Raw genomic sequence first — 19,355 nt, 5'->3', positions numbered from 1 at the left:
AAAGCGGCAGCAGCTCAGGCCTGCAATCAGCAACAGGAACTGAAGTCAGTTTTTTCACTTTAGCTGAAAGGTTGTTGTTACTCAAGGACAAAAGGCCTCCAAGGACTGTACTCCAGCTATCAAATTGCAGAAGTTTGGCTACCTAAATATATATATACACACGTATGTTTTTGTACTCCACTGTGTTGTCAAGACCCATCATATAGATATGTCAAATACAAATACAACGGGCTAGCTCTGAAAACACACTTTCTTAACCTGCATAGTTCTTCCATTTCTATGGCTGCAGCGATGGCTGTGTTAACACTTTAATCTCTCCTGTTGAGAGGAATTGCAACAAAACACATTAGTGTTTCTCTGATCTTCGAAACACTGAAATTTTCCTCCGCTGTCCTCAGGTCTACTCCTCATCTCACAGCCTCTGTCTCTAAGAATACACAGGGAAGGGTGATGGAGCTGTTACAGGTGAAGACCCAACCAGAAGCTTCTACTAAAAGAAAGCTCCGTGCTATGTCTGTGTGCAAAATGAGAATACACCTGCATAGGCTGAAGGAGTATCAGCCTTAGAAGAACCTCAAGACCTGTATCAATCAACAGCAATATATTTAAGCTCTGTGCTATCCAAATAGTCTATCATCTAGATGCAACAGGGAATAGGTCCTGTACCTGAACACCCAAAGGGAAACAAGATGCTGGTGAGTCAGGTCTACAGTAACAGACTGAGATCTCCAACTTCAGTAGTTTACCTTAAAGGAAAGAAAAAAACAAACAAACAAAAAAACCAAAAAAACCCCACACAACCAAAAACACAAACACAAAAGGGAAGGAAAAACAGAAACAACATGATCTTCTGACAAATTTACAACAGGTTACTGCCAAGTTCAGTTTTCCTGAGACCTAATCTGGTGTATTATCTCAAATTTGTTAGTTTGATATTGCCAGTTCACAACCCCAAATCTCAGTTGCAATTTAAATAGGAAAAGGTTGGACTAAAGGGCTTGAATGAACAAGAGGAGACAAAGGTGTGGTGATAAGCTTCTTGCCCACCACGACAGTAAATGGAAATAAATCCAATGCACAAGAACATCCTTCCTCCCCATCTAGAATTCAGTTTGCTGCCAACTTGCTACTTAGCAAGATATTGATCCAACTCTTGTTTATACAGGAGAGACCAACTTCAGAGTGCCTGCCACCAGGAGCATCCAGGGGCATCTTGCACACACTTCTGCAATGTTTCATGGCTGGAAGGTGCTGATCTGACACCTCTATCTTGCTAGAGGGCTACACTTTGTCTAAAAAGCAGAAAATAACACACAACATATTTCACCACATTACCCTTAACAGCCAACAAACATCTCCTAAAGTAGGCTCTCTATAGATATTTCTTCCCTCTATTTCATGCACTTAAAAATATTTATAGAGGCAAGTGGAAAGATCAGGTTGGCATGCATATGACCTGAGAATTGTCAAAAAATAAATGACACTTCTCTGCAGATTATGCAAACCCTGCTAAACGCAATTCTTCCCCAACTTTAATGAATTAGCATATAACGCAAATTAGAAGGGAGTTACAGTTTAATCGCAGTACATGAGATACGTTAGCATCAGACATCCAAAAAAAAATCAATTTAAACGAGAGATGAACTCAACACCAAACCGAATCTATCACTTGGTACTTCCACCTACAGCACATGAAGGAGAGCTACCGAAACAGAATGCAGGTGAACAAGCACACGCTCTCATAGGAGAAGCAGCTGCAGTGAACCTAGGAAGGAAAACCCACCAGGCAAAGATCATTTAAAATATATTTTGTGAAGCAGGTGACATCTGAAAACAAAGTACGTACATTCTTTAACACAGCTTGTAAATATGAGAAAACATCCATGAATGGGCCCACAAAGAAACCCCAGAAGAAAGAGGTCTTTGAAAGTACTGAGACAGCTGCAGAGGTGTCTCCGCTCTTTCACTTTGAAGTTGTAGATAAGGCAAGTGGTGTAAAACATGACTATTATCAGCTCTGCCAGACAGATTTTGACACACAAATCCGATTCCTTCACCACAGTGAACTCCCCTGCAAAGGGAGGCCTCTCTGCAGATGCACATCCTCAGCCAGCTTAAACTATGGTGGAGCCTCGCACAGAAGTGACACGAATTGGTTTCTGAACAAGAAAAAATGCAACGGGTAAGGCAGAGACATCTCCTGGAAGCACCTTCAAGTGAAGTCATCAATCCTTCCCACCAACATTTGTCCAACGTCTTGCTTAAACTGGGAAAGCTCAGTGTCCCGCTGTAACAGCGGAGGAAGAGACACGGTGTTTTCAAGAGGACCCCAGATGTCCAACTTTTTACAACCTGTGACATCATTTGCACTTACGTAAAGTCTCCTTCCCATGCCAAATAAAGGTATTATTCACCGTTTTACAATCTATGTGGTCACTTATATTTTGGGTCACATCCAGAAGGTACTTTTGAGATTACCAATATTTCTTTCAGCCAGTTGTGTTATACTAATTTGCACAAGGTCTGTCTTTAAAAAAAACAACAACAAAACACCCCTTTAGCTTACAGGTATTGAGTGTTCTTGCAAACAAGCCTTTCTTCCAACATGTGTTTGCATCCAGGACGGAAATAACTAAATATTAATTTCTTCATGTTTAGTAACCTTCAGGGATTTTTCCCAGATGCTACAGGCCTTCCTGCCCCTCATCCCTTGAGCTGCGGTCCACACAACAGTGGCGTTCACATACGGTTCTCTCTCTGCCTCAGAGGTGACCAAACACCAAAGGAGGACAAATTGGGATAAAAAGGACAATTAAAACATGATCAGGGTAATTTTCAGCCTAAAAGCATCTTCTTCCTTGGCTTAAAAAGCTAGCCTGAATATTCATGAAATGCTCTCTACTATCTAGCAAATAAAATTAATCATATTAATGCATGGAAAAATAAGATTAGCCAGAAAACGGTATATGAAATCTAATCATGTTTTATTGAATGAAACATGAGCGGCAGAGGTCAGGAGGCCCTTTCATTGTAATTTGTCACAAAAGTCCCTCTCCCCGCCACGCTCAGGGCGGACAAGCGGTTCAGGCTGTGGGCAGCCCCGAGCACGCACCTCCCCGGAGAAGGACGGGCAGTTCTGCCGCCTCCGTGTCCCACCACGCTGTGACTTCGGGAAGATATACGCTAAACTATGGAACATCTTAAAATACCATCTGACCCTGATCAGTCCTTTCTTCCAGAACTTCCCAGTGATTTCTGCAGTGCAACAGGCCAAGGAGCTCTAGGACAACGCACAACACTACGGAAACTACCTTGGTACAAGGCGTTATCAATCCTTTAGCTTCAAACAGCAATCGAGATGCTCACAAACCGTTTGCATTCACTAGGGAAGCAATCAGCTCTACCTCTCAGGTACCGCCAGGAACCGAGGGCTCCCAGGACCGTCCCAGCCGTCTCCTAACAGAGAGAAATCAGCTCACTGACCTACAAATTCCTGTTCTTCCTACTGCAGATTCAGATTGAAACAGGTCCGAAGCGCAGCGCAACAAGCTGCCACCCAGAGAACCGACACGCACACGCCGGAGGCAGCACGGACCAGCAGCGTCAGCGAGGGGAGCTGCCGGCATTGGCTGCGTGAACAGGGACAGTCTGGTGTCTGACAAACTTCCCCAAAAGGTCATCTCCAGAGAATACACCTTCTGTGAAAAAAGGGAGGTTTGCAATAAGACTCTTTCCCACTAAAGCAATATTTTACAGCTTTAAAGCCTTGGTAGAATTTGTTTCTAATTAAAAGCTCTACAAATGTTTTGGGAGAAAAAAATTAAAATTATTCTGTGCCAGTCAAATAAGAAAGTCTGTTTTCCAGATCCCAATGAAGATGTAACTGACATTTAAATAGGGATTTCAAAAGCCACTTCATGTATGTTTTTTATTCATTCCCAGTCCTACAGAAAACATTAACGTAGAAGAAAAGCATCTGAATATTACAGATAAAGCATCCATTAGTTAACTAGCTCTTACAATAAGGAAGCTTAATTCATTGCACAGGAAAAGAAAACTTTCACACTTGCATTATCTATGCTTTAACTAGTGATGAAATTATTTCAAGACACATAATTCAAGTTTTCAGCCTCGTGCATGCACCAGGGCAGGACAATGCTCGTCAGCTTTCAAATAAAAGCAATTACTGACTGGAGTTAAAAAAAAAAATCAAAAAGGAAGTAGCAAGTGTGAGATGAAAATCATTTTAAAGCAGTCATCAGGCAATCTGTTTTACAGGATCCCCGCAAAGAACGGCAGCTGCTGGGGAGGGCCCGTTCCCAGCTCCCATGCACATTGGGCAGTTGTTTATCGCAAACGCAAAGCCTGCACGGCTCCTGCAAGAACTCTCCCACTACCCTGTACCGGTGGTAGCAGCAGCATCGGTACCACCAGCAGCACCGTGGGGCGCAGACCCAGGGCTGCTGAGCTGCAGCGTGGTGGCAAGAGGAACACACTTAAGTGACAATAGGCTACAGCCTGATTCACAAGCCCTTTGGAGCCCAAGACTTCAGTAGACATCGACTGAGGTCTGAGATGAAAATACATGCTGAAAGCTCCAAGGCAGCTCTCTAAGGATCAGAAGGTGCTTTGATATAAAGAAAATAGGTTGGTTCATTAGAAGCACATACAGAGAACAGTTTTTCACCAACTGGCGTTACCATCATCTGAAACAGTGACCTTCAAGAACACTCTAATCTCTTACAGGTAGAGCACAAGATGTGCTAATAGATTAGCCTGGCCAGCGGTACGAAATAACTGGCATCAAGAGGGAAGCACAAAGCAGATCTCGCATAGGAGAACTTTAATGAGTATTAGAAACCACTTAGCAGATAGACAAGGGTGGTGGGGAGGCAAGGGTCAACTGCAGATAATGACAAGGAAAGAAAAGAAGTCAGCAACAGTTAAGAGGAGCTGCTGAAACATAGGTGATTCTTCCAACCATTCCTCCCCCTAACTCAACTCTCTGCAGAAACACAGCAACAAGAGAGAACTTCTGAAATGCTTTTCCAGAAAGGGCTGCTGTCCAAAAGGGGTCTTCTTTCTTTCAAGGGTATGCATTTGATTTTTTGAAAATGTAGCCGCATTCAGTAGAAGTTGCAATAAGAAATAAAGAACCGTAATTAAGTTCAAGAGCAAACGCACCCCAGTGGATTGTAATTCAGAAGGGTGGGCACAGTGGAAAAGGATAAGCAACCGAAGCAGTTTCCATTCCCGAGCTATGGTGCAATTTCTATAGGTTGGGCTAAGCAAGCTCAAAATTTGGACAGAAAAACAAGGATCCAGTGGAAGGAAGTAATTCAAAAGCAAATCGTATTCCCAGGTCAACACGCAACTTTCTCAGCACGACACGGAGGTGCTCTGCCAGGTAACGTTCTGTTTCAGCTGAGCTCAAGCAAAAAGATTACGTGAAATAAGGTTCTGGAGGGCAAGGGGAAAGAAGGTTAATCGCTGCACTCAAAACTAATACAGGGCTAAAGAACAACCCAAAAAGGTCCTGCCCTTTCACATGCTGTAGTATTTTTGACCTGAAAAACACCACACCACAACATAGCAGCAACAGGAACGCCCTTCCTAGCTAAAAGCCCAGTCCCTCCTACCAATTTGGTTTCTCATAATCTACCAAATGCAGTTGCAGAATGCAACGTAGCTATAAAAGATTTGAAAAACCTCATTATTAAAGAAGTCATCTATATCTCAAAGTAAATTTCCCAGCTGAAAAATCAGAAATATCTAATGAACCTTCAAGACATGCCAGACAGCCTGTCATAGTCAGACAAATGAGATACTTGTTAGTTTTATCTCATGGAACTAATTCATTTGGCAGGAGCAGAGGTTTCTAAATAGTTTCATCAGTGGAACAAATAGCCATGGAGCGCCCAAAATCATTCTGGAGGGAAAGGCCATCACTAGCTGCCTACCTGTTCAGCGGACAGGCTGACGCTTACAGCATCTCCCCTTCACTTCCTCCTATTTTCCAACTCGATAGCATAAAAGAAGTTTTATATGGCAAACATTAAACTGTCCTCCTGTATTTCCACAGCTTTGACAATCCCTGCTCTAGAGGAACTCTGTTGCATGTGCACGTTGCACCTGCACAGCCTGAGAACAAGGCTTCTGCCTTTCCCCTATCTTGCCTGCTTCAGCTATATTGGACTGACTGCAAAATCCTTCTTTGCTAAATATTTGCATTATAGCCAGCAAAACGTACACTTGATCTTAGTCAATTCCTGTAAACACGCATACATAAATTGGATTATTAGTCATTTCCTACACCACCACCTCTCTCTGGCAATAGCAGCATAATGCTTTAATAATCATAATACAAGTCATTATGCCTAATATTAGATGCAGGTCCCAGACCAGCCAGACGAGATTTAAACAGATGACAAAGAAGCACAAGAGACAGACAATCACATTTTCATTGTTTGCATACACTTAAACTGCAGCAAATATGCACAAACACAGGAAATCCAGACCTTTTCCACCACAGGCAAAGCAAAAACGTACCCTCTATTAGCGTGTGCTCAGAGTGCAGCCAAACAGCTGCTGCCCAGCACGTTCCTACTCCTAAACCTTCAGGGGACACGTCGATGCCGGAGGTGTGACAGAAGAGCCACCAGCACCTTCCCACCCTGTCACCTCAGACATCCTCCAGCAACTTGTCTAAGGACTCTCAGAAAAACATGCAGGAGATCAAAGACAGTATTTGAAACAAAGTCAAACCTACCCAAAGCTTCAGAGCAATCCCTGAGCTATTAAAGGGAGGATGAGGCTGGGACACGTCTGCCACTGAGTAGGTTTGGTGCCATCCAGGACCACCCTGGAGACTTCCTTACCATCAGACACTGTCTTTGGACGGTTTAGGCGTTCAGCGTGAAATGCTTTGGTATTTTCAGTGTAGCTGAGCACCCACAGGGATGCTTCACCACTGATGAAAGCTTCAAACCAGGTACCACGAACGAGCCGTAATCAGCAGATGTTCCTGAGGAGCGTTAGCCGAGGGATTTAGTCAGCTCTGAGCAGATACCGACACAAAGCGCACGATCAACAGAGCTCAGTCCCCTTAAGGGCTGGAGCCCAAGCTGCTTTGAGGGATTTTCTTCTTTTACATGTATTTAGAGAGAAGAATTTCATTAATCCTTTCAGATCTCTCAGCTAGTACAAAATGAGGGGGGAAGAGAACCTCAAGCCTCGAAGACAAGAAAAACTCGGAGAATAGCGACGTACGAGAACATATATAGTCCGTATGCCTCTCCACGTCCAGTGCATCCTTGCCCCAGCAGAGAAGGGCTGTGATTAGGACTCCAGCTACGCTCAAAGGGAGCACAGGGCAGCTACTGCCATCCTTCCAATTTTTCTTTCTAGCCTGGAGACCTCCGCATTGTCCTTTCTAATCCGATGGGCTCTTTTTCACACTGCTTCTTTCTTTCCCTCCTGTTCTCTGCTCAGCAGAATTTTATTTCTCACCTGTCAAGGAAATCTAAGCCCAAGGTCCCATGACAGAAACTGCGATAGCAGTTAAAAGAGCTGTAAGTGTGTTATTTTATTAATATGTCTCAAATAGCTACTCAGCCTCTATTGCTGTGCTTGACATATGGATGCCTAGGCTGCAGTGCCCTTTCCCTTTCAAGACTTACTGCAGGATTCGCATCCGACAGGTCAGGGACCAAGTGAAACTCGTAACGGGATTCTCCGGGGAGCAGTTGTGTGTGCCGAGATCGACGTGCGGCACAGCGGGTACAGCTGTGGCCACCGCTGGAGGCAAGAGGGTTAAGGGAACCCGGTTCATAAAAAACCAACAAAGCATCTATTTTTAATAGAGAGAAGGGTGAATGACAATGCAGGAGATTTTTAGTAAGCAGGCCAAGTCAAGCTTGCTTAATGTGCTGAGTTAGTGGTCTCATAAATACTACCATTATATAATATTCCAGAGCTTGAAAATACGTATGAATTATACTCCAGATGAAATTAAATTTTGTTTATTTGTATACATCTCTGGACCAGATTAAAACTATTTATAACGCTTACGAAATTAAATATTTAGCTGCAAGATACTTCAATAGAATGGTTTATTTGGCCGCAAGTCTATCTACCATATTGCCAATAATTAAAAACTAGGTTTTCATAGACAGAGGGGAAAAAAGGGTTTTAGCTAGATTTTCAAGCTGAATCATATCAACATGTTTAAAGAGCAGATATGAGCTCCAGTTTTTTTCCCCCCTACAGGCAAAAATTATTAAATAATGGGAAAAATGAGTCATCTGAATTTAATTATCAGGCTCTGAGTTGTGAAGGCCAGCTTTGAAAAATGAAATTCAAAATAAAACTCTTTGTAATTCCGCTTATGGGACTGAAAAGTTTACTTCTCAGGAATACTAAATGAGGTCCCTTTGAATTGACTGGTGTGTTTATCTTGCCCATGTGTATTTCATGGTGCTATAAAAATGCAGGATAAGCCTCAAAAAAAAAAAACCAACCAGGAACAGCTTCTTGTAGGAGCCCTGGATGAGATTCCTGTTTGTGCAACCTGTGTGTCGCTCATTAACAGAGCGCATCTCGCCTGGCCGATCCAAACGAGAGCCCGCTGCTGTTACAGCTCGCAGAGTTCATCCGACTCCCCGTGAAAATACTTTTGGAGGAAAGGCATCATTGCAGATGCAGCACACATGGGCACTTGGGGGGAGGAGGGGGAAGAAGGAAAATAAATACATCATCATTCCCGCTGACAAGGCCCCAAAACTGATGTCTGTAAAACATACTACCTCTAAAATAGCTACTACATCTCTCAAAAAAGAGTGCGCATGCACATACACGTACTACTGAAAGTCAAAGGGTTTAATTTTCTAAGGCACATTTGCCATTTTTTAAGTTCTACCACACTGTATTTATGGGTAGTTTATTAATTTTTTTCCAGCAGGTTCACTCTGACAGGCATTGTTTTATTTTGATGTGACAAGACACAGTGCTGCACTGGCAACACCTCCAGGCTGAATAATGTTTCTTAACTAGCTACATTCATCTTAACCACATACCACAGATGACTGATCCTCGCTGCAGTACATAATGGCTAAAAACTAACCGTGCCCTAAAATATTAATGCATGCTAATAAAACCAAGGGGTTTTTTTCATGAAACAGCAACATCTAATTTTCAAAGGGGTCCTGGGAACAGTAAACAATTGGTACATGGTAAATGGCAAGTTCTCTCGCATCAATACATCCTAAACATTCAAATCCTATTCCCCCATAATTGCCAGGCAAGTATAAATTACTTAAATGAATGTTATTTGTGGCTGCGACAGAATCCTCATAAATAATCGTAATTTAACTTCCTGCTGATAATCCCAGGCAACACCTAATTATTTCAAACACTTAATTCTTCCCTTCCAGAGGGATGTCGGGTTTAAGACTACTCCCTTCCATTTGCTGCTAGTTAGGACATTTAACTGTTTGGTGAGTGCAATCACAGCATCTAAATTAACTAGAGGCAGAGTTGTCCTTTGCTATAAACACATAAGCAACATGCCAAATTCCTTCTGCAAGCCCTCACTTCAGACTTCACAGCACTGATCATTTGGGTAGCTCATGTATATTGGGAAAAAATCAGCGTGGCATTTATTATAGGTAAAAGCAATATTTGAAGGCATTGCTCCAGCAACAATGGGATGAGAGGGGTATTGAAATTCTATACACAGCCTCCTGTCTAAAGGACAAACTGATCTGTAGAAACATTTGCCAAAAGTTCATTAACAGTAAAGTCAACTTGTCAGCAATGTATTTAGCAATAATCAGAAAACAATTTAGCAAAAACCAAGGTTAGAGCGTGACAATGTTTGAGCAGTTTCCTGGGTTTTGAAGTGTTGGGTTTAGTGGTTTGTTTTTGTTTTAAATTCTTTATTTCTTCTAATCAGCAGCACTATAAAACCTTATTGCAGAGACTATCATTTAAAGTAAACAGTAGTCACTGCAAAGTTTACCAAGCAAATAAAAAGCATCCCAGGGAGTTTCATTAGAAGGTGGCAGCTACAGCCTGCGACTGGGAATAACCAGGAACCACTCTCCTTCAGGCACAGACTCCGTTCACTCCAGACATCCTACAGAGTCTGGATCTGTGCACACAAATCATCAGCAGGCACAACACGAAGTATGGCCAGTAGTAACCTACCAGAGCGAAGATCCCTCTGTTCCAGCAACTTCTAAAACATCATATCCATCTTCCAGCTGAAAATCCATGAAAACCAGAGCAATAGTGTCTCCAGGTTCAGCGAGAATAGTCCATGTGCAGTCTGCGTTATTGCCGTACTCCAAGGGAAAATGAGGGCTTGAGATAATTCCGCTCTGTCCCCGCAAAGTCCCTCCGCAAGCATCATCAGCTGGAAACAGAATGCAAGTTATCAGATCATGCTGCAATGCACAAAGCAGTACATCAGAAAAGACTAAGTCCAAATTCAAAGCAAAGCTTTAAAAGCCCCAGTGCTTTTGTCAGCGGTGGGACGGTGTGTGTTCTACTACACACTACTAAGAGACAAAGACGTTGAGGGATGCAAACTCCTATTAGGTCAGCCAGTGTCTCCTGGCGAGTGCCAGCTTATTCCCCACCGTACACTTACTAGTGATTTGTTTAGTCTCATTTTAAACACCCCAAGTGATAGAGCTGCTACCACTTCCCTGGGGAGACAGTTCTCAGCCTAACGCGCCTCGCTGTCAGGATGCTATTTCCTCACATATTGTTGCCCAAGTTTTCCGTTCCATCCCTTATTCCCGATTAGGATCCTCCGAGGTGTTTCCTGCACCTCTCCTCCCATCCGTGTAGCCAGAAAAGCGGGAGGAAACCCACCAGGAATTCAGTGACTGAGAAGGGTTTCACAGAGATGTGAAAACTCCCCGATGGCAGCGGGGAGAGGCTGGTTTCCAACTCACACGCAGCTCAGCACCTTCACCAGCAACAGAAACAGCCCCGAGGGTCCGGACAACCGGACTTAGAGCACAAGCACTGTATTTAATAGAAATCTAATAGAAAAGGAGTGGAGTATCCCACACACCTGCCTTACACGTCTTTGTTCGCTCTGATTTCTTAAGGAAATGGATGCTGTTACCAAAATCATGGCAGTAAAAAGTTAACCACTTGTTCAGAGATCTAGCAGTGACATTTCCTGATTACATACTGCATCTCTTGTTTGCTGCAGGTTCTTTCATTTTTACAACCTGAGCTTTATCAGCAGGAGCCATTAGAGCAATTAAAGGAGATGGATCTAAATAAAACATGGGCAGGAAGATAAAGGAAACCAAGAATTAATTTGACTAGCATCAGGGCAGCTCACTGCTCTCATACACACAGCACCAGCTCAGCATTTATTTGGGAACGCTGCTAAGAAAAGCCTGTTAACTTTACAACATGTATTACAGAGCAGCATTACAGATGCTTTAGTCAAGGAGCTTGGGGCTTTACATTATCAACACTTATTTTTCATTACAAACTATTTAAAAAATCCTCTTCCAAACAGAAATTTAACACAGATGAGAACATTCGTTAAGTGCACTGGGTCATGGGCACCCAAAGAAAGGGCAGGGCAACTCCACAGGGCTGCTCAGGAGAATCCTTCAGCTTTTGCACCTTTTTCAGGAATTTGGGGCTTGTGCTATCACAGCAGGTTTTATCAGCAGGGCTGAAACTTGCAGCCTCCAACTCCTGACACTTGAAAGACAAAGACAGACAAACATACACGCCAACTTCTTTCTCAAGGCCATCTGCTATCCCAGCGCAGCCACCCCAACAAGCGGAAGGCGCAGGCAGACACGTGCTTCCCAGTGATGGATGGCAAGCGACTGAGCCAGAACTCCCCGCCCCAGGCTGTGACACTGGTCTAAGCCCCAGCGCAGATCGGGGCCCTTTGGAGCTGCCTCTGTGCTCAGACGGGGATGGCACATCTCCGATCACCGCAGAGCTCACAGCAAGCGGGAAAGGCAGGAAAAAACCATGATAAAACCACCAGGCATGTAGGCAAAGATGCAACTGCTTCTGGGCCATTCCAACAGCCAAAACTAGGACTGGAAAAGGCCACTGAAACCCCAACTCAATGCTCCGTTCCCTGGTATTCGGTTCCGACAGCCAAAGTTATCTGTTTGCTGCCATCGTATTGTCAGTGAACTGAAGTTATTCACAGACACTGGAGTGCAGCTAGGATCATCAATAAATTTAGGCTAAAAGATCCCTCATTAGTCCAAGCACCAGAAAATCCTTCAAACTTGAACACATCATACACAAGATTCACAGTGGGACCTCCGAAGAAGGTCCGTGCAAAAAGTAAGAGGGCTACTTCCAAACGCCTCCCTCTGACAGACGGAATGAAAATGCTTCTTTAGAGGATGAACGGATTCCAGCCAAACAGGATAAGCACAATTCACCAGTTTACTGGCATGTTCAAATTTAATTTCTCATGAATAAGTGCCCCTGCAGACGCTAGAAAAAGAGATGCAAAAAACATTCTTAGGCAGTGAACTCTCAGACCACAGGCCTGGCAGCAAGGCAGAGCAGGAGGAAGGTCGTTAGCTGCTTCAGCAATGCACAGGGATCTGGAAAAAGCAGTTTATTCTTAGGATAGCTGTCCTCTGGAGGTAAGCATATCTCCAGCACAACGTGTTGAACGTTATCGTTGCCTGGCTGCTATTGGCCCTGGGCAATCAGTCCAAGTACCTTTGCAATTAAGGTCCTACACAACTACCATCGGGCACCTGCAGCAATCCAGGCTCTGCACGCCAGCGCCTCGTTCAAGGGCACGGGTGCTCCTGGGCAAAGACTGGCTCCTCGTTATTATCATGCATTCGTGCGGCTCAGGTCTACACAGAGCACAAGCGCACACACCCAGGGGCAAATGCAACCAGGATCTGGAAGAAGCAATTCTGATAGGCAAGTTCTCAGCCACATTTCCTGTTGGGGTCTGGGAAGTCTGACTGGATCCGGTACATTAACGTTGTTCTTGTACTAGAAGGAACACAGGAGGGGATGGAGAAATATGCAAAAGAATTTTGACTCAATGCTATATTAGAATTCTTAACCAAGGGGACTTTTTTGGGTTTTTTTACAGGACTAAGCTAACTTACAGTAACCAAAATGTTAGCCAAAGGTATGGTGGTTTTGGCTTTTTGTCTTATTTAATTAAAAGGGGAGTTTTTAATTTCACTTCCTTGAAAACATTTCATTGCAAAAGGTATTTAATGGAAAATGTATTCCTTTCCCATCTACCTCTAATACATACTTCCTAAGTTTGTCGAGTTTGTTCTTGTTAAAATATATTCTGCAATCTTCCAAAATCTTCTTGAACAGCCCTTCAATTATTTTGGGCCCAGTGCAGTCTAAGCAGCTGTTTGAGTTGTAGTAAGACAGACCACTTTTAATGAGATTATGCATATTTGATACACTGCAAATGTAGCTTCTCAAATGCTCTCAACTTTTCAGCTGGCTTACTGAATTTTTACTCAACCGCCTACCAGAATCATAAACCTATCAGTTCTACTTAAATTCAGCAAACAATCTGGGCAACACTTGTCTCTGCATGCATAAAAGCGCTTTACAAAAACAGATTCAAGTGTTTCCAGATATTCTTTTGGTGCTTTCAAATGTGCCACTCTGTTTTATTCTAAATTAAGTGACCCAGGTGAGGGTTGATCCTTCCCTGGCTACAGCAGAAGAGAAGACAGCATTCCAAGCCTGCTGGTGTTGCGTGTCCAGCACACCAACCGTCAAGATAAGAGTACAGCTAGACTTGTAGGACTCAGCTTAAGGCCCCACTTAGATTAGGTACTGGGCCTCATTTCGGTCTGTGACTACAGAACAACTGCGCAGAAAGCGTGTAAAAGCACACAAGATGCAATAAGGAAACCATTCCAGGTATTTCTGACACAGGTTATAGAGACGGGATAAACGTCAGCTTAGTCCAGGTTTTACAGTCTGACCCAGACTCGCTGAGGACTTTCAGTCCTCAAGGCAAATTTTGAGTTACACACGGTCTACCAGGCAGAGCCACGCTTCTCCTGCGCGCAGCCAGAGCTGCCACCCAGCTCCGTGCTCTCCTACCTTGCAGAGCAGCGTGGAGATGGCATTCGCTGCTGCTTTGGTGCTCCCTGAATGAGATCACCACAGTTTTAATCCTTCCTGCCACGCAAGCAAGAAATATAACTCACCAGAGCAGAGCCTGCACAGGCTGAATTTATAGTCTCTTTTAGCTCAGAGTCCAAGAATCAATTTTGATATAACTGTGCCTTCAAAACCACCAGCCAGCTGCAGCACTAGCTACTTTCACTGGCTCTGCAAAGACATTTCACCAAGCCACTCTTGCTGCATCTGGAATTCCTTCCTACACCCCTTTCTCATTGAGATTACACTCGTCCTTTATAGAAAGGCCTTGTACTTCAAAACTGAGAGTTGGGTAAAGGGAGTGCAGACAACTCCTATGAAGAAAAAGGGGCTGAGCCACAGCACTCCTTCAAAGTGTTACTGTCCTGGCACAACTTCTCAAACACCTTTGTTTCTTATCTTTTCTACCATGAATTTCCTTGCATCCTCAATTATTTCAGTGCATGAAGACTGGAATAGAGACAAGGCTACAAATATATAGAAAAGGATGTTACAAAGTGGAAGACGAGCACAAAGAAAAGAACATAAAGAAACCAGAAGAGGATATCGATTAGCATGGTAGAAACACTGTTTTCAACCCCTGTCTCATACCTCTGCCATTACACTGGAGAGGAGGGGAAGAAGGAAAGGGCAGAGTCCCCAGACGGAGCACTGTCCTTTGCATTGACATTAGACAAGTCTATTCCCAAGACAGCGGCTCCCGAGACTGTAACACCCGCTTGGTGCAGGGCACCTTGCATCTCCGCTTGTCAGAGCCTGACCCAGCAGCACGACCCATCTCCAACTTGTGTTGGAAAATAAAAGAATACGTACAAATGCATTTAGCAAACTTTCAGGTGACAATTACTAGTAAGCTAATTTTAATAGAATTAATTATAAGCTACATAGGCCACAAAGATCTTTTCTTTCTCAAGGAAATATATATTCTTCAGGCCAGAGCTTTAGAAACATTATTTTCCCTGCAGAAGAAGGTGCAAATCTGTTTGTCAGTACACAAATCTTTCTGCCCCTTGCAACAACTGCAGTCTGTATCACCAGTTTATCAGCCAAGCACGAACATCTGACTGCTGAAAACCTACCTGGGACAGGAGTGCAGCTGGTTTTCAAAGTCAGCAAGTCGATTTGCAGACTGGCTATGCTACTTTCTACCTCTTGGAAAAAAAAGATATAAGTGTTTCATGAGAAGATTTCTGGTTCCTGCCTCCAAAAAAAGCCTTGGAAGTTTTACTTAAAGTCTTGAAGGATCAGAACAAAACCTATCAAAAAGGAGTGGCTACCTGCAGGAACCTGCAAGCACATGGCTACACAAGCACACCTCAAAAAGCATGTATTTTGCTGCCATCAGAGCAATTCACACAGCACTGGGAACAGAACTGAATATTCCTCCATCCAAAGTATATCAGATGCCACCATCATTGCTGGATTCAAGACTGAAACGGTGGTGTTAAAAGTTTGTCAGTTCAAGACAAAAATGTTCTTTTGCTCCATCTGCAGCAGGGATCACAAAAATTACAGTGACGCCAACCCTCCTGTTTCATGACTTGGACCCCTGTTGGAATCAGAAGTTAATTCCTCCCTTACTGGGGACTACGACAGAAATACCTGAGTAATAGCAGGGCAAGGGGAAGACACTGCCTTCCTCCAGAGGAAGGCTACTATTGGAGAAATGCTGTCAGACCAGGAGGAAACACTGGCCCATTGATGTGGACAATTTCTTTCTCTTCTAAAAAGGGTATTGCTTTGCATCCTCTCAAGGTCAAATCTCAGTGAATGTTTTTCCTGCCCAGGCTTCCAGTGAAATTAGAGGAAAAAAAAGTTACAATGACTGTCCTAATTCGAAGGAAAAGTGAAGAATCATAATTGATCATACTAAACTGGCAAATGATAGCTGTCCCTCTCCAGTGTCAGTCTGGCCATACAAACCTCTCCTTCAGTGGTATAATGCTCCCTTGGCCTCCAAAATAGTAGGTAAGCATACAAAAAATACACTAAGTAGCACATATTACTGTTGTGTAACTCAAGCAAGCATTAAAAACACAACAAGCAAACAATATTTGCTCACTTTAAATTCAAGATTTATGCTACAGCTTAGAACTGCTGATTGATTGCACAAGCAGAGTCAATAAAAAGAATCAATATAAGATGCTCTGCTGAAGTACACAAGGAATTGAGGGGAAAAGACTTGAAAGCAGCAACAACTGTTTTGGTAGAACAACACAGACACTTGTATATTTACAGACTCTCTCGTCCCTCGTGGCCCTGGAGAATTAGCAAGAAGCTCTCTATGCTAAGAATAAGTAAAATAAAGGAATCGAAGTTTCCCTACCCCAAAAGGGTTGCAGGAAAGCTGGCCAGCCTTTCAAACACACACCAGATTTTACCTCCCATGTGGCATCCCCTGTCCGAGGCTGCCAGCCCCACTGCCAGCAACCCGCAGCACGACAGCGCTCTGCACAGACACACGCTTCTTTACAGGCAAAGCCCCAGAATCGCTGCGGAACATGCCATGAGGGAAGGCAGCTTGCCATTGCAGAAAGCAGAAAATCCGGTCTCATTTTCTAGTGTCTGATCTAGAAAACCTGCGTGGTCTTGAGTAGGTGCGTTACCTTATGGATAATACTCCTGCTTTCCCCCCACCCCACTTTAGACAAAGAAATTGAAGTTAAAGTAGCTGTGCAGCACTTCGAATACTTTGAGCACTTCATAACCTTCCCATTATTCACCCAAACCCTGGCAGCTTTAAGGAATCCAATAAAAAGGAACCTCAATATTAACTACATCATGTTTAGTTTTCAAGTCTTTCAAATCAAACTTACAGTCCATGAAGTTTTTCCCAACCTCAAATAGCTCATTAAATCCTGTTTCCCTGTGGCTTGTTCCAGATGAAGAGAGGGCACTTTACCTCTGCAGAAGGGGAGAGGAAAATCCCAGGAGGCACTGTTTTCTGAATTGGCATGGCATGTGAGCAACGCGTGTCCTTCCAAAAAGAAGCCTGGATTACAGCTGTATCTCACTTTGTCCCCGATGCTGAACGTTGTCCCCTGCTGAATCCCATTCTGCAGCCTTCCTGGATTTCCGCACGTGTGACTTGGCAGAACTGCAAAGAAAGGTGCTTCTGGTTAGGGACAGGGCGGTGGTGTACCCGAGCTGTCAGGTGAAGAGTGAAGAACCCAGAGAGAAGGCTCATCCCAAAGCAAATGCATCACTTAAAATGTAAAGAGCAAATAACCACAAAACTTATCTTCCTGAACTGCACCAGAATTCATTAGGCCAGTTAGAGTGAACATTTAAGTACCATTTCTATCGAGATTTATACAAGGAAACAAAAATCATTCCCCAAGCAACTGAGTCAGAAACAAGATCCACTCTTTCCTGACCCATTTTACCAGTTTCTAAACAAAGCGTTCCTCTTTCCTACACACCTCCCTGCAGTTCTATCCATTTATCACGATTGCAATTGATTAGAACCCAGAGATTACATTCCTATTTGAAATAATTTTTCAACAGACCTTTACCAGGCACCTCGAAGCCCCCTGCAACGTAAGCAGAATTGTGTTATGCCTTGGAACCACGCAGAAGACAGCAAAACCTGTAATTAGCAACTATCGCTTAGACAAAAAGAGCAACATTTCAGCCCACGAGGATTTTATACTTCATTGCACTGTATGTTTAATTGAGATTTCACACATATGCATCAAACTGGACCCTGAAAAATGCAATTGGGCCCGGCTCGGCTGAAGGCAAAGTATAGTCATCAAAAGCTTGCATCAGAAAGAGTATGGGATACTTTAATGCAAGATGGGAAAGTTGCAACTAAAAGGCTAGTAAAGCCTTAACCAATGCCTCTGTACAGCAGTTTCAGAGAATTTAAAAAAAACACTCTACTGGTTCCCATCAGCCACTCCAAAAAGATCCACTCAAATCATGGTTTTAGAGCCCAAAATAAAATCTAATGAAAACAACTAAAAGACAAGAATGACTTAATCAAATTTGAATCAGGCATCTTGTATTATTGTTCTTTTCATTAAGGCTGAAACATGAGAGGAAGGAAAACATGGTCATTCAAACCCGAGTGATAGTTTATCATTGGAAACAGTTTTGTCAGGGGCATGCACAAAACCAGAGCAAAGGGAGGTTTAGTCTGCAGCTCTGCCAAGGAAAAGAGGGAGATTAAAAGGAAAATGATATGCTAGCATACACGGCATGTAGCAGAATAAAACACAACCAGAACCGCGTGTAAACACGTGAAACAAAGCCTAAATCCCTAACGCTAAGTGATGTGGAGACCCTACCTTGCTGTCCTGCCATGGGACAGTGCTTTAGGACCAGGATTTGAAACATCCCGCTCTGGCCCCAGACCCGGCATTTCCCCACCGGCTGCCCCTCGGACAGCGGACACACAGACAGCATCCCTCAGACAGCATCCCTCACAGCCAGGGAAGGCAAAGACTAATCTGTAACGAACACAGGATTAGGCTTCCTGGATCCAGACCGACCACCTTGTTGTCTAGCTAACCCACTTCCAGATTAAAGGCAACCTTGCCACCTTACATTTGATTAATTTTAACAGCACATACAGCTCGACTCCTGCATCACTTCAGGTTCTTTTTCCCACCGTGACCGCAGGCTCTCGCCCATGGTGGAGCAGCCGCCTTTCCCAGGGCCCCAGAAGAGCCCAGCCAGCCCCCCCCGGGACGCAGCGCTGGGCTCCAGTCTGCCCACGCAGCAACCAGGGGCCAGGTACGAGCTCCAACAGACAAGATTCCCTCCTTTCGTTCCCTCCCCCAAAATACTATTTTCATCCTTCCACAAAGCGCCCGGAGCTGAGAAGTTCAGCAGCAACTTTCACATAGAAATATTAATGACCATGCAGGTTTTGTAAGCAGGGGGATGCTATCGAAGATGTCAGATGGGTTGAAAAACAGTGTAGAACTAATGTTTCATTTTCTGTAATGATACTCAAAACCCTAATTTAATTAAATTACCAATGTCACTTTTTAAAAAAAAAAAACCGAACCCATTCCTGCTTTTATGCTTCCTTCCTTTAAAATTAATGACTAGAACTTTGCTATAAATAAAAATCTATCATTTTTAAAAGTCAATCTCTAACACTAGCTGCTCTCTACTTAATGAGCCATGAAGAATCAGACAACCCTGACCTGCATCGTATCTTAAAATCA

The 19,355-nt window shown here is 43.6% G+C and overlaps 1 protein-coding gene across 2 annotated transcripts in view; it reads right to left on the bottom strand.

Annotated features, from left to right (window-relative positions):
* The window catches only part of CSMD2 (CUB and Sushi multiple domains 2), a 302,970-nt gene that overhangs the window by 207,889 nt on the left and 75,726 nt on the right, over window positions 1-19,355 (bottom strand). For both annotated transcript variants that reach the window (XM_075773922.1, XM_075773923.1), the window contains exons 4-5: window positions 17,078-17,272; window positions 10,207-10,414 (exon numbers count right to left, since the gene is read on the bottom strand). In XM_075773922.1, the coding sequence (XP_075630037.1) occupies window positions 10,207-10,414; window positions 17,078-17,272 (403 nt within the window). The remainder of the gene's footprint in view (window positions 1-10,206; window positions 10,415-17,077; window positions 17,273-19,355) is intronic.

Source organism: Balearica regulorum, chromosome 22 (assembly GCF_011004875.1).
Source record: "Balearica regulorum gibbericeps isolate bBalReg1 chromosome 22, bBalReg1.pri, whole genome shotgun sequence".
Classification (NCBI taxonomy): domain Eukaryota; kingdom Metazoa; phylum Chordata; class Aves; order Gruiformes; family Gruidae; genus Balearica; species Balearica regulorum.
Note: the sequence above shows the minus strand (reverse complement) of the source record. Positions and strands in the feature narration are given on the sequence as shown.